Here is a 14,938-nt window from a genome sequence, read left to right on the forward strand (position 1 = left end):
TTTGCCTAGAAAGGGAATTGTAAAATTAACAAATATCATTTAAAGTCTTAAAGTAGTTAAATAAACTTGTTGATTTGTGATGGTAGACTCCTGGTAAAATAGTTGTTGCACTGGGAATCGAACTTCCAGTTGGTAAGACCAACTATCCGCAGACTAGCCCTTATAGGAATAAAAAATAAAATACTTGTATATGATTATGTGATTTAATCACTTGAATGAGATGATATACCATAGTCGCATTGACTGTACATACAAAAATTACAAAATATACCTACATAGGTAAGAGTGGGATTAGGGTTTGATATGAAACAAACTCTGGGAAAATTGCACGATTTAATTTAGCATTAAATATTCAGTGCATTTACAACTATTATAAACAAACAACAGTTAAAACAAATATGTATGAGTTACAAAGATGCTCTTTCTCTATCAAGCAATCGCCAGTTTTTTTTTAATATAAATTGCAATAGTTTTAAGTTATCTTAAGAAAACTTAAACACATCTTCGGAAATCAAACCCAGGACCGTCAAGTTTAACGTCAGCTCTTGAGTAGCTTAAGATGGTGGTAAATTGATACGTTACATCTTTACCCATACACAGGATCCGAGTTAGATTTGTGAGTTCATGTCATGCGATCGCCTTAAAAGAACACGGAGAAATGTCTTGCTCAATAGGCCGGCAACGCACCCACTAAAAATGGTGTCCATGGGCTGCGACGACTGCCCTTCATGGGCGTCCCGTAGGATTGTTTGCCGACCTATTATTTAAAAAATAAATAATAATAATCGAAATGATAATGAAACTTTCCCAGAGTTTTAAATTGATACTATCACTTATCACCTAATATTATACAGATAAAAATGCATGTTAACAGCTCATACTTCACGTTGAGGTATTTTCTCGTGACGAGAATTCTACTTATTACAAAAATAATTCAAATATATCACAATTATATTTTCTATTGAATATTGTTATAGAATTTGTGCTTTCGACGTCGGCCATTTTCAGTTTTACGGCACAAAATTTTGTATTTTTTTAATATAACAACACTCAAGAGAATTTACCAATATGGTACAATCAAAACAATAATGTTCAAGCGAATAATGAACACAACAAACAAATATACAATGTGTTATGGCGCTAGTGTGGGTTTAAATTAACTATGTTCATATAACAGTATTATATCAATTTTGTTTTGTCAATATTCAATTAGGGAGCGTTCAAGTATTACGTAACGAATGTAGGGGGGGGGAGTCCTCTTGTAAAACGTTACGATTGGGAGATTGAATTACGCGTTATTGTTAATATTATTTTCCACTTTACACCACATAATGGTAAGTTTTAGGTATAAAAAGACACTGGGGTTGGCCACGAAACGTTTTACTATTGGATACAGACAACGTTACGGCGCGTTACATGGGGGGGGGGTCAAGAATCTCCAGAAATAGCGTGATGTAATACTCGAACGCTTCCTTATATATAACATCTAAGATTTTTTTAATATAGAAAAAAAATATTGTGTCATTATCGCTTGCCCCGGGGAAAAGTCATAAAGGAGTATTACGCCTGTTTTAATGTTTTCTCATTTTTGACTTCCTTGGGTGACGTCACTATAACAAAAACCAGGAGATATCTTGATTCTATGGAAATTAGAGAATTTTACTATTTATTCTATGTAATGGATAGAGCAGTTTCCCAACTTGGGGCCCGAGTCCCACAGGTGAGCAATTTGATTGTTAAGGGACTTCGTAAATGTACTCGACGATTTTAATTATGTTTTGTAAATTTACTGTGTTTCGTTAACAATTTTCTACCGATTTCCCACTATCAGTTAAGTTTTTTAGTGAACAACACTATTTACACTAAATACATATCTACAAATTTTTGAAATTTGTTTTTACGACTTTGTTCCCCGGGGCAAGCGATAGTTCAAATTAAAAAAAAAACACTCAAAATTCCAAATTGAAATAATACGGTTACATCATATTATTCTTGTCTCGTATTGAAATGTCAGATATTTGACAAAAACAGTAATTTCAATAACTACAATTTTAAATGCTTATGCATCAGTACATTAATTTTATTGTCTAATTTTCAATATTTCATATAGCAATTAAAATATAATTGCCGGTCACTGGTTAGTTTTTAATCCAGTTTTAATTACAAGACTATCACTCCTACACAACGTTACGCGTATACGTGTACGCGTATTCCAAACGTATACGCGTACGCATATTCCAAACGTATACGCGTATGCGTATTCCAAACGTATACGCGTATACGATCCGCGTACTCGAGTGCACGGCAAGTTTTATTCGAAAGCTGCCGAAAGTTTTCCATTACAAGCGCCATATATCTATATGGAAAGGCGGGATGACATGAGCGAATTGGCCCAAAAAAAAAAACAACTTAAATAATGGCTATAATCCTTAAAACTACCGCTATGTACACGCTTTATATATGTACAATAAAGTTTTTGATGCTTTGGCTATAAATGGGCACTCGCTTGCATTCCTACTACATTTATTAGGAACTTAACGCCACAAGAGGTTAATTGATGCGATATGAGTTTTTAACCGAGACAATTGTTTTCGTTTTGCCGTTCACCATATATCTCATTCGACTTTGAATCTCAAACAGAATTCAAATTTATCAGTTATTTCTTAATGTTTCCGAATATATATCACGACTTCAATTCACCATCAAATGCACCAGAACGTTCACAAACCATCTAGGCCTCCAAATTTCCCCAAGGTCGATCTTCCAGTATTGCACTCGTCAGAGTCCTATCAAAGTTTCTAAAGCTACAGTACCGACCCATCGGAAGTTTATGGTTCTACCTTTGCATAGAGACCTTTCCAATAAAACCATAAGTTGTCCTATCAGGTATTAGCTAGGGCTCGCTTTATGATTTGTGTGCTCCGATTCACTCATGGGCTGGCCCCGGGGAGAGACCGGTCGGAAGGTGCACTCGGAGGAGTCTGAATCTGGTGTTCCTGATAAATACATACAAATGTTTAGGAAGAAATATTCAAATAAATTAACTGATTAAAATTAAACATAAAAAAAATATTATTTCCTTCTCGAAATTTCATTCGCAGTATATGGATTTAACAAACAGAATAATAATCTTAATTTTTCTCACATACATGTAATGTCAAAAAAATAAAAAAGCAGGCTGCTTTGTTTCTGTGCTAATATCAGCTGACAAAAGAAAGTCATCATAATATATTCATATATTTATTTTTTTTTTCTTTTTTTTTTAAACCAATTGTGTTGGTTGATGAAACTTTGTAAATTTAAAGACAAGCGAAGCTTCCCTGTCACAGGTCTCCGACTTACTAGGGAGGCCTCAATCTGAATTCTATTGTACATATATCTGAACAAGGCCCATCATCCTACTTGTCAGTTGTTATTTTTGTTAGAAAAAGTAACTATAAACTTTGCCCATGGAAACTTACACTGCCACAAGACTAACGTTACAAAAAAAATCCTAATAGACTTTTGAAAAGAAATCGACTATTGCCAAAAACTGTTAGAATACATATATATTCTAGAATTTTATAATGTGATATTTTATCACTACAAATAATATAAAAATGAACTATAATGGCTATAACTCATAATGCAACAAAGTCCTAATAAAAATAAATCAATGGCACTGCAACCTATTTAGGTCTTGGCCTTAGATTTCTGTATATGTTTCAAAGGCAAGTAGGTGATCAGCCTTCTGTGCCTGACACACGTCGTTCACTCGGGTCTAAGGCAAGCCGGTTTCCTCACGATATTTCCCATCACCGTTCGAGCTAATGTGCACATAGAAAGAAAATCCATTGGTGCACAGCCGGGGATCGAAACTACGATTCAGGGATGAGAGACGCACGCTGAAGCCACTAGACCAACAAAGTCCTAATAGCTAGAATAATAAATTGAGTAAACAATATTCTTTACCGGGAGTAGATGGCGTTAACCGGTCGGTACACATTCGTTTCGACAGCGACTGCTCTCCGTCGTCGCAGCGCCGTTTGCCAATGAGTGCATTGGGCCGGATGGGGCTGAAACTCGACGCTCTGATGGGGTTCGGGGATAAACTGCGGCGAGTCGTGTATTTCCGTGGCGGCGATGGGGATACCACTGTGGAAAACCTGTAACAAAGATTATTTTTAGTATAGAAACAACTAGTAATGATTCAGTCGAGAGATACCCAGTGCAGCTATTTGGAGATATACAAAACAAATAGTGAAAAATATTTTTTAATACAGTTGCTCAAAAAGTGGCGTATTGCTGGGACGTATAGCGCTCGGGGTGTGGGCTCTTACCAACTGTCAAAACAATGTCTATTAAAAAGAAAAAACCAACCACGAAGTTTTTATGATTCATGCAAATATTTCTAAAAAGAAACAACTGATTTGTTTCAATATCTGTGTTAATGATTTTGATTCAATGAGTGAGGTTAGGTTTCATTTCATCTCATTAAATTTCATTTCATATCAATAAAAAATATTATATTAAACAGCCACTTAGTTATACTAAAAGGCAGAGCGACTAACATTGAAAAATTTGGCCACATGATACATGTAATTTTCTTTTGAAGATTTCTTATAGATTATATAACAGAGCTATCAAATGCCAATGTCATTATACTTAGTACTTAACAAGTATGATTGATCGTTATTTAAAAAAAGGCTGTTATAAAAAAGGCTTTTGCTGCATTGAAAATAGAGATATTTGTCCGTCAATGAATAATCATATTGCAGATATTCAATATCGATATTGAATTATCATATTGCATATTGATGATTATTCATTGACGGACAAATATCTCTATTTTCAACCGACTTCAAAAAAAGATCTTATAAGCTTGACCTTTGACCTGTATGTATGTGATATTACTGAAATGTTATCCATATTTTAATATGACGATTGACATCTATGTTGCTATGTTTGTCCGCTTATTTCGCAGCAACTATGAATAATACAGAAATGATCCAAATAAACTCCATCAACAGTCCAAGTTTAAACAAAATTAATTCGATTCCCATATAAGAGTATCGATCGATATTTAGTTGTCAGGAATTAAATTGTTTGAATCTTAGTAAAATCACTTTTATCTATAGTATACATTGACTAAGGCTTTAGCAATCACACATAAATACTACTGCATTTAAAAATCTTACCTAGGCACCCGTGTAGGTGAATTAGCCGGTCCACCGACAAGAGTAAGGTCTTCATATGATTGTCCCATTTGCATTGCACTGTGCACTTCACGCTCGTGCGCAACTTCACGCTGATTGCTGACATCAGCACATTCTTCAGCACGCAGTTGATTCACTCTGGGTGTTAAACGCCGCGCACACGATCCCTGAAATATCTAATCGTAAAGTTAATTGTTAATTCATAACAAAAGCATAACAAATTTAAATAATTAGTCCACATTACATATGGCAATCTATAGAGGCGTTACTACGCATCTTATATGACTCCAAAAACTAACACAGACGCAACACACACTTATAACAACTCTTAGCTACACTCTCAAATACATTGGCACACACACACACATTCACTTCACAGCTGTAACACTAAGCCTACTTTTTCCTAAAAAATTGTTTTAAACACTGACTAATTATTATCTACTAGCGATTAATGAATTTTGTCATCAAAGTGTAATCAAGCGAAAAAAGGTTTAAATGGAAGTTATGGTAGATTGTTTTAGTTTATTAACGCTTTAAAATTATTCTCCGTCCGATCTACGCCTTTGATTAACTTGAAATTTAATCAACAAATATTGATTGAACATTAAGATGTTGTCATTGCCGAATCGTAGAGAATTTATGGACATATTATTTGCATTTAAGATATTTAACAATCAGGTTGATTGCCCCAACCATCTAACTAAGTTTAAATTTCGTGTATGTCTATAAAATCAGATTGTCCATAAAACACTGTCCTATCTGCTTTTCTGCACTCACTTGCAATTCATTCTTTTAATTTAATTATGTCTTCAATTATATTATTCTAATGTTCATTTTTTATACCTTATTAAGATAGTCTAGGTACTCACTGGTATATTAATCGCCGCTGAAAGTGGGCTGCAACTGATGCTGTTGCTACGCGTCCGAGGGAGGCTGTTATTGGAGAACATTCCGAAAAATGATGTACTCCTGAAAGAATAAAACTCTTTATTAATACTGGAATAAGAGATTTAAGGATCAAATGAATCTATTGTCTAAGACAAGATATAGCATTATGTCAATTAAATAAAATTGACTAATAATATATGCACTGATTACTTACTACACACATACTTTATAATAGATATTACAACAAACAATTGCTTTGCAACATACCATTCAAAAATGTATCATATCTAGGCTATATTATTGTTTAATTAAAGTAATTAATTATCCTTTATTATCAAAATCTTTCTTATTACCTTATCAGCTGAAACTCTTGAAACTACTGATTATGTAATACAGCTATTAGTTTCTTACAATTATTTTCAAAGTAAACACTGGGTTAAAATGCATTATTCTTAAATATAAAGAAAATATGCTACACTTATACACACATACACTACTGAATTTAGTTAAAAGTATTTGAACCAAGTTGTAAGTTAGCTTTCGTGACAACATTTTTATTACAATACTAAGTTATAATTACCAAAACATTTAACATAACAAAACCTCAGCTATATGGTATAAATATCGGTTATTTAAACAACATTTTTCTTGTTTGTAAACTGTCTCCAATAGAGATAATATGTTTTAATAACAATAGTTAACAAATGCATGAGTTGTAATCAAAAGATGTTTTAATTTTATTATATCTGCAATGCATACAGCATTGTAGATGTAATAAAATTGGGTGTAATACATATTACTGTTGTTACATATTATAGAAATCTGGATTTAAAAATAAGATTTTATATGAGTATATTGTAAATAACCGTGTAATAATTTTCCAAGATCATTACCAAAACTGTTTTCTAATTAGTGTTTATGTTAGTTATGTATTCTGTCATTTAAAATAAGTTTCATAAAATTCCATTAATTAAAATACAACAAAGATCTTCAAGAACCAAATTCAAGGATTTAATTGCTCTAGAGAATTTGTGGAAAACTTTCCACAAATTCTTTCATAACTATGAAAAGTTTTATCAATTCATTATACCATGCCAATGATTGCTTATCAACATAATATCATAAACAATTTCATTTTTATCAAACTTAATTTTGCATATTATATACATGAATATAATATAATGCATGGACCATGCAGCGACTAATTGCAAGGCTAAATACGTACATGTCACCCATAAGCTCGCATAGCAGGTGTCAAAAATAGGCAAGTAGCTTAGCGACTGATTCCGACGTGGGAGGCATATTTCTGTTACATTACCTGGGTGCAGTACTGGTCGTAGGTGAAGTTGCTGTCGTTGATGCAGCCTCATTGATCAAAGGTGCACTACTACACCTCTTCAATATGTTAGGAGTATCCACATCCATTATCTATCAGCCAACATTAATTTACTGACGTATTGTTGTAGACATGGATTGCCGACTCAATTACCACTCTACTATTTATGTAACACTGTAAGTGCACTTAAGTATAAACTAAGAAACTACATACTCTAATTTTACTACGAAATACATATTATTTGTCATACGTATATCAAAAGATATTACAAAATAAAATTATTACATACGCGTATTCAGAAAGCTTACAAGAGGCACGGTGTTGAGCTGTCAAACCGCCACAGTATTATAAAAAGAGTATATAAACATTAAACGCTAACATAGTCTAATATAGTACAGATGCGAAAAGGATATTTAAAAAAATAACAAACCAATAGCTAATACTAACTAAACTAGTAGTAATCCATCAAATTTCTACATCAGTATAAAGTATGTATAAAATGTATGATTTTTATACTATAAAAATCATGTAAAAAAAACATTTTTTTTAACATTGCATTAAGTTAAAAATTTGACACAAAATTTAATATCTGCGAGTTATAAATATAACCATATATTATCGGCGTCAGGACGTTACGACCCCATCGCCCTCTGGTGAAATACCTCTGGTGGTGGTCAGTTTGATAGAGGTTATTTCCTCAGCGCAATCAGTCAACCTGGTGGGACTGCCAGACTGCCAGACTGATAATAGAAACCTTTATTAATCGCCAGCTCTGGTGGCGTCTAGAGGGCCACCAGCTGATTAGTGATTCTTAGTACGGCTTTCGGCGTAGTCGCTCAGCTAGTGACCTTCTTGTATACCTTATACATAGGTAGGCAGAGGCAATTGAATCCAAGGGGGAGACGTTGGCGGTAAGTGTGGACATAGCGAAAGCCTTCGATCGGGTGTGGCACAGAGCACTGCTGTTGAAGCTTCCAGTTTATGGGCTCCCCGAGAAATTATGCAACTGGATTTCCAGCTTTCTCGTTCTCGATCGGAGCATTAAGGTCGTCATCAACGGTGCATGCTCCGACTTTAAATCCATCAATGCTGTTTCCTATCCCCGATCCTGGGTAGGTATTTCTCGGGCTGTTGTCAATGAGTACCGAAACAGACTTGTGTCTGAAGTCGAAACTCTTCTACGTGGAGTCTCGGACTGGGGTAGACTAATTCTAGTCCAATTTAACCCCAAGAAGATGCAAGTCTGCGCGTTTTCCGCTAAAAAAACTCCCTATGTCGCTACTCCCCTCTGCGAGAGTGCGTGAGTAATTATTCTATATTGTCTTTGTATAAGTAATACAGCTTTCTAATGGAGAAATAATTAGAAATCGGTGGTATAATTTTTGTGTGAAAACATTACAAAAATACAAATATTTCCTGTATATTATAAAATAAAACATAAAATATATTCATTATGAAACATAAGATACAAGTATCACTTATTTCACGTCATTAAATTTAAATCTGTAAGTAGATATCCCTACTCATCGGCAAAGAAGACAGAGGATGTAGGCCGAGAGAAAAAGCCGGCGTAAAAAACTCGCGGTACTCTTTTAAAATAGCAAATCATCAAACAACACTTATTTTAAAACAAATTTCGCAAATTAATTAGAAATCAGTCTAGCACTAGTCTCAGGCCCTTTTATCAACTAGATAATCGTTAACTTTATAGTACATATAGAACTTACCTATACCCAACAATTGACGTAATTTTGTTTTGTGGGAGCAAAATAATTTGATGTTCTGGCGTTCCGACTCGGGATAGGCCAACATACAATTGCCCACGGGTAAAATATTTTTTTTTGTAGTTATTGATACGTTCTATAATACTGTTCAACATTTTTTTGTTCTATTATCAATAGTTTACACAGCACACGCGCTGACAGATTTTTTATGCATATTTTTTACAGCTTGGCAATATTTATTAGGCATCTCTATTTTTTTTGAAAATGTCATATTCATTTTTAAAAATGTCTTTGTCAGTCAGTGAAGATAAATAAGTAAATAAATGTATAAATATAATTTGTATTCTTCGTAAATGAAAGTAAGTGATATGTATAAAGAGACAAAATAATCTTCTTGGCATTGTCACATTCGAAATAATAAAATTTAATTTTTACCTAAAGATATAATAAATTAACTGTAACAACATTTTAATACAACTTTTTCTCTTTTAATAGCTCCGCAAGGTTCATCAGCAAGGTTTCCGTAATGACGGGCACAGATGAATTAGAGCACACGTCTGTAGCCATAACTAAGTACGTCACATATTTGACATTTTGAGATGGATGCTACAAAGTTCCTTTAAATAATCTGTGATTTTTAACGAATATTTAATGTAGTTATACTCTACGCCAAAAAGCGACTGAAAACAGAGAGATTTAAATTGAAAATTCAGATGTAAACAAATCAGGAAAAAATATTTGCCAATCATTGAATAGATAATATCTTATTCTTCTTATAGTGATTTTAGTCACATGCCTAAGTACATTATAGTAGATAAAATTCTCCATGTATTTACGACGAAGGTATCAAAAATACTTAGGATATTTTCCATTTGTGAATAATTCATATATAAGTATAATTTTTTTTGTTATTAATTTTCAGTTCTGTTCTAAAGTATCTACTAGCGTTATGTCTTGGAGGTGTTTTGTACAGTGAATGGTTTGTCTACAAGATACAGCCCCTTTTTTGGAAAAATTTGAAGTGTGAATCAGAGCAATCATGCACCAAAATATTATTTATCGCAGATCCACAAATACAGGGAGAGTTAGCTGTACCACCCCCACTTAGCTATCTTTTCAACTGGGATAGTGATAGGTATGTAATCATTCATAAATATCAATATTTTTTAACTTTTGTAATGCAATTAGCATTGGTAGGCTCCAATTTAAAAAAAATCCAGGTTAAAATTAAATACCACTGCACCTACTAATAGTCTCACTTCTTTTATTATATAAATTGTAGTATTTTTTTTAATACAATGTAATTTCAGATATTTAAAGTCTACATTTTCAATCGTTGAAAACTATTTTCGTCCGGATGTTCTTGTTTACCTTGGAGATCTAATGGATGAAGGGAGTATTTCAACAAGGGCCCAGTTCCATGGCTATGTTAAAAGATTATCAGAAATCTTTGATTCACATTACCCTGTTGCGGTAATGAACATTTTACTATTACATTTGTGTAGGAATCTGATGTTTTTAATTATCTATCTGATTAAAAAAAGCTCTAAAATTAACATTACAGCAAGTCTGGATACCAGGAGACAATGATATTGGAGGGGAAAATGAGCCAATAAAACATGATAAAATTAAAGAATTTAGTACAGTGTATTCACAACCAAATGTTATTGTATTTCAAAACATTTCATTTTACAAAGTTAACACAATCACATACTCTGTACCACAGCCTCTTGATGATGATTTAAACTTTAAATTTGCTATCTCCCACTATCCAGTAATTGAAAGAACAGCATATGCTAAACAGGTATGTGAAATCTGTTTAAGAGGCATGACTTTTTATCTTAGTTTAATAAAAAGTTTAAGTTAATCTTAGTTTAATCACCTATACAATAAATCTAAATTTCAGGTTATCAATTCTATACACCCTGACATATTTTTTTGTGCTCATGAGCATAAATCAAAATATGTAAAATTTAAAAGGGATTATGCATCAAAGGAGACACATTTACTTAGTTACAATGATCCAGTTTTGTCTATATCCTTTGATGACGATTGGCTTTATGAAATCTATGTACCAACATGCTCATATAGAATGGGGACAAGCAAGATTGGATTTGGTGCTGCTGTAGTTGGTGAGTTGATATTATGGCCTTACTTACTATATAAAGTATGTTTGAGAATAGCAATTTGATAGAATTCTTTGTTACTAGATTTTCATGAGATAATTAAAACTGATAAATAATATATACAGTGTAAACTCCATGTAACATCCCTTGATTTAACAATGAAATGCCTAAAGCGTTGAAATTCGATTTTAAGTTGCTAAAATTAGTAAAAACTGTGCAGTGTACATTCTTTTGTTGGTTTATTATCCTAGCCCTCCATAAACTCGACTGTCGGCATCATGCATTCAAACTTTCTAAGAATTTTTTTCTTTTGTTTACAAATTGGAATTGCTTGCACATGTAGACTTTTGATAATCTATACATTTTTCTACTCTCCATTTAATGACAACTCTCTATAATGCCATAAAATGCACAGTCCCTTATGTGTTGTTATATAGAGTTTACACTGTATTATGATTGCTATTAAAATATTTTTTCATCTTAAAGTTATATAAACTCTTCAATGTTTGTTTTTTTTTTTCAGAAAAGGATAACCAGCAACTTAAGTACACTGTCTTCTGGTCTTCTGCTAGATTTCCCTATTTATTTATTTATTTATTCATTCTTGTTATTCTCATTGGATATACCTTATTATGCTGTTTTATAAGAATATTATCAAAGTTCTCCAATATAGTAAAAACTGAAGATAAACAGTTTTTACTACAGCGCACTTAGTTCTCTTTAAGACTGATATGACTATTTTTATTTATTTCTGAGATATTATTCACATTCCAATAACAGGGTATCCATTTAATATGTCATGTTTTAAAACTAGATTTCAAGACCAATTTATATATAGGTCAAAATATTTGTCCTAATTGATTAGGAAGCTAGAGCTACCTTTTTAAAGATTTTATTTACCTGAAGAGTGATTATTTGCACCACAATTAGCCAGTGAAATGGTGTTCTATTTTTTCATTCCTTTTATTCTTCCATAATATGTTTCTGATTAATAATGTTAAATGAAACATGGTTAGTTATAGTTCTATAGTTTAATGTCCAATTTATTCAATAAAACTGTAACAAATATTGTAGATACCATATAAATATTTAATATAACAATAGTATAGCCAGCTGACAACAATAATGTTTGAAACATTAAATTTACTAGCCCCGTTGATATATTACATATTAGAAAGTAAATTAAACCATTCTCGTTTATAGCTGACACAATAAGCGGTGACTGAAAAACTTTATTATTTTCTAGACATATTTCAAAAAATAACAAAATAGATAGAATGACTAACAATACAGATATTAAAAATAAGATGTAACCTGCATTAGCTAAAGTTCTTGATGTTGGTCTGAATAAATTGACAAGATATGCTAGAAAAACTGAGGCTATGGCATAGCTGACCAATTTTTTTAAAGGGTTTTTATTTTCTTTGAGCAACAACTTTTTTATATGAACTGCAAATAAATATAAACAGACATAGCCCAGGTTAGATGAAATTCCTTCACGATTAGCATCTATGAGTGTTAAACGAAGGGAACCATTGAATACCCATTCTTCCAAGCTGTTATACAATAAGATTTCATGAATACAAATTGTAATAATACTCAATAACAAAGGTTTATTTAATGCTAAAAGGAAAATGGTTGAAATAAGTTTACAAAAGGCTAGAGTGAAAAAGAAGTTCCAATGAACACCATACTCTGTCACATGCTCATGGTAATTAATTTGTTTTATTGACACAAACCTTCCAATACCAAGCAATAAAAGTATTGAAATAAATTTGAAGTTATTTTTACAAATTTTTAATAAATTATCATTTTGAAAATCTCTATGTACCAGGCCACTCATTAAAACAAATAAACCAACTCCTGTGTCCATCAAACTATAGCCATACTTTTCAGTTTTTGCTAAATAGCGTGGGAAATGTTTGAAATCCACTGCTAATATAGCTACAGCAGTTATTAAATATGTTAACCCCCTCAAAGATGTTATAGTATGTAATCTTTTTCTAGATATTCTATTAGAATTATTTAAAAGATCTAGCATTTTAGGAATGTTTAGGTTTATAATATTGTAAAGTAACACTATCATTATGATAATGTTAAAATGATAAATATATTCTGCCAGCAGAGTATGTGCTAAAATTAAAGGAATAACTATTACAATATATTCATAGAGATATTGCAAAGGCAACAGTTTCTTTTCTTGAATGGAACACAATAAAGTACACTGAACTGTAAAGAAAATGCAAAAGAACGTATGGACTGCATTAGAACCATTGTTATTTTTCATCAGCGATTCATGGTATAGTTTATACTCGTGAGAGTTCATTTTCACCGACTTCAAATATTTAACATTTAAGGGATATTAAAGCCAATTCATCGATTAATTTTACTTTACAACACAAAACAAAACCATCACAATAAAAATACGCTTGATATGGTCAACAGTCGAACGCTACGGAATACGGATTGACAGTTCACAGTTGTCAAAAAAATATATTTGATAAGTCAATAGCAAACACCAATGAAAATACAGGAACAGCCTGTCCTCGATCGGTCCTCGGTCTTTTCTTCAATCTGTCCTTTTATCTAATATAAATATTGATATATATATACATTTCATTTTCCATAACAATATATAAAAAATATAATCATTTATGGGAATAGATAGATTTTTTCTGCTTTGTGAGTAACGAAACATCTTTATTCATATTTTGCGTTAGTTTGATAAAATAAATATTGTTAAATATACTGTTAAGTTTTTTTAGTCAAGATAATAATAATAAGCCCTTTTATTTCCTGTTTAACAATAGTTGGTAGGTAGTTGCTATATTACAGTAACCAGAAATATAGATTTTTGTTAGTAGGTGAGCTTAGATTATGTTAGTAATATATATATTATTTATTTATGAATTAACAGGAACCCCGGTTTGGGTAAAGGCATCCTCCAAAGATGCCCATTTTTGTCGGTCTTGTGCTATGGAGTGCCAGTTTATGCCAGCTGATTTTTTCAGATCATCTTTCCAGCGGTCTCCCCTTCCGCCTCTTGCCTGGTGGTCCTTTTCATTGGGTAACTACTTTGGTCCACTTTCTGCTAGACATTCTCGCTACATGGCCAGTCCAATGCCATTTCAGTTTTTGAGCAAAAGTTAAGGCATCTGTAACTTTAGTGACGGCTCCTATCTTTCTTGTGTTTTATTCTGTCCATTTTCTTTATGTTTAACATGCTTCGCTCTAAACCTCTTTGACATACATTGATTTTATTCATAGCTTGTGTAGAGAATTTCCAGGTCTGGCTTCCATAAGTTAAGCTGGGTAGTAGTCATGAGTTCATAATTTTAGCTTTGAGTGCTATTGAGTAAAAGAAGTTACGTATTTACGCCGGCCGGTATTAAATCCCAGATTAAAGATCTAACTCAAACTTTATAACGAATAATAAGTAGTAAATTACGCAATGTGGGAAATGACTAAGAATTGAATGAAACAAAGGTAAGCTACCTTTGTTTTTCAGCATTCGTAGTGGACACAATTTTTTGACAACTAAAAAACAATCATTTACAATCGAAGCGTTTTACAGGACAACGGATGTTTTTTTCGCAAGGCGATTTTAAATTGAAAGCCAAATATAAAATCATTCGAATGATACTTATAACCTTACAAAAAAAATAACAA

General features: G+C 32.4%; 3 protein-coding genes across 4 annotated transcripts; 1 reads left to right on the forward strand and 2 right to left on the reverse strand.

Moving 5' to 3' along the window:
* Positions 1-1,364: 1,364 nt before the first annotated feature.
* On the reverse strand, positions 1,365-7,754 carry LOC123707556. 2 transcript variants are annotated; one of them, XM_045657686.1, is made up of 6 exons: positions 7,709-7,754; positions 7,402-7,511; positions 6,065-6,164; positions 5,178-5,371; positions 3,952-4,145; positions 1,365-2,996 (listed from the first exon to the last, which is right to left on the reverse strand). In XM_045657686.1, the coding sequence occupies exons 2-6, from the start codon at positions 7,506-7,508 to the stop codon at positions 2,890-2,892; spliced, it is 702 nt and encodes a 233-aa protein (XP_045513642.1). In that variant the 5' UTR covers positions 7,509-7,511; positions 7,709-7,754; the 3' UTR covers positions 1,365-2,889. The 2 variants fall into 2 exon arrangements, with proteins under 2 accessions (XP_045513642.1, XP_045513643.1); XM_045657687.1 differs by having other exon boundaries at positions 5,178-5,362; positions 7,402-7,748.
* A 2,030-nt stretch (positions 7,755-9,784) lies between these two features.
* LOC123707370 lies at positions 9,785-12,260 on the forward strand. The gene is made up of 6 exons (XM_045657373.1): positions 9,785-9,986; positions 10,066-10,278; positions 10,454-10,616; positions 10,708-10,947; positions 11,050-11,275; positions 11,793-12,260. Exons 1-6 carry the CDS (start codon positions 9,970-9,972, stop codon positions 11,981-11,983), a joined length of 1,050 nt encoding a protein of 349 aa, XP_045513329.1. The 5' UTR covers positions 9,785-9,969; the 3' UTR covers positions 11,984-12,260.
* A 33-nt stretch (positions 12,261-12,293) lies between these two features.
* LOC123707369 (phosphatidylinositol-glycan biosynthesis class W protein-like) lies at positions 12,294-13,595 on the reverse strand. The gene has a single exon (XM_045657371.1). The coding sequence runs from the start codon at positions 13,593-13,595 to the stop codon at positions 12,294-12,296; it is 1,302 nt and encodes a 433-aa protein (XP_045513327.1).
* Between the last annotated feature and the right edge of the window lie 1,343 nt (positions 13,596-14,938).

The sequence above is a fragment of the Pieris brassicae genome, chromosome 3 (genome assembly GCF_905147105.1).
Source record: "Pieris brassicae chromosome 3, ilPieBrab1.1, whole genome shotgun sequence".
In the NCBI taxonomy this organism is placed as follows: domain Eukaryota; kingdom Metazoa; phylum Arthropoda; class Insecta; order Lepidoptera; family Pieridae; genus Pieris; species Pieris brassicae.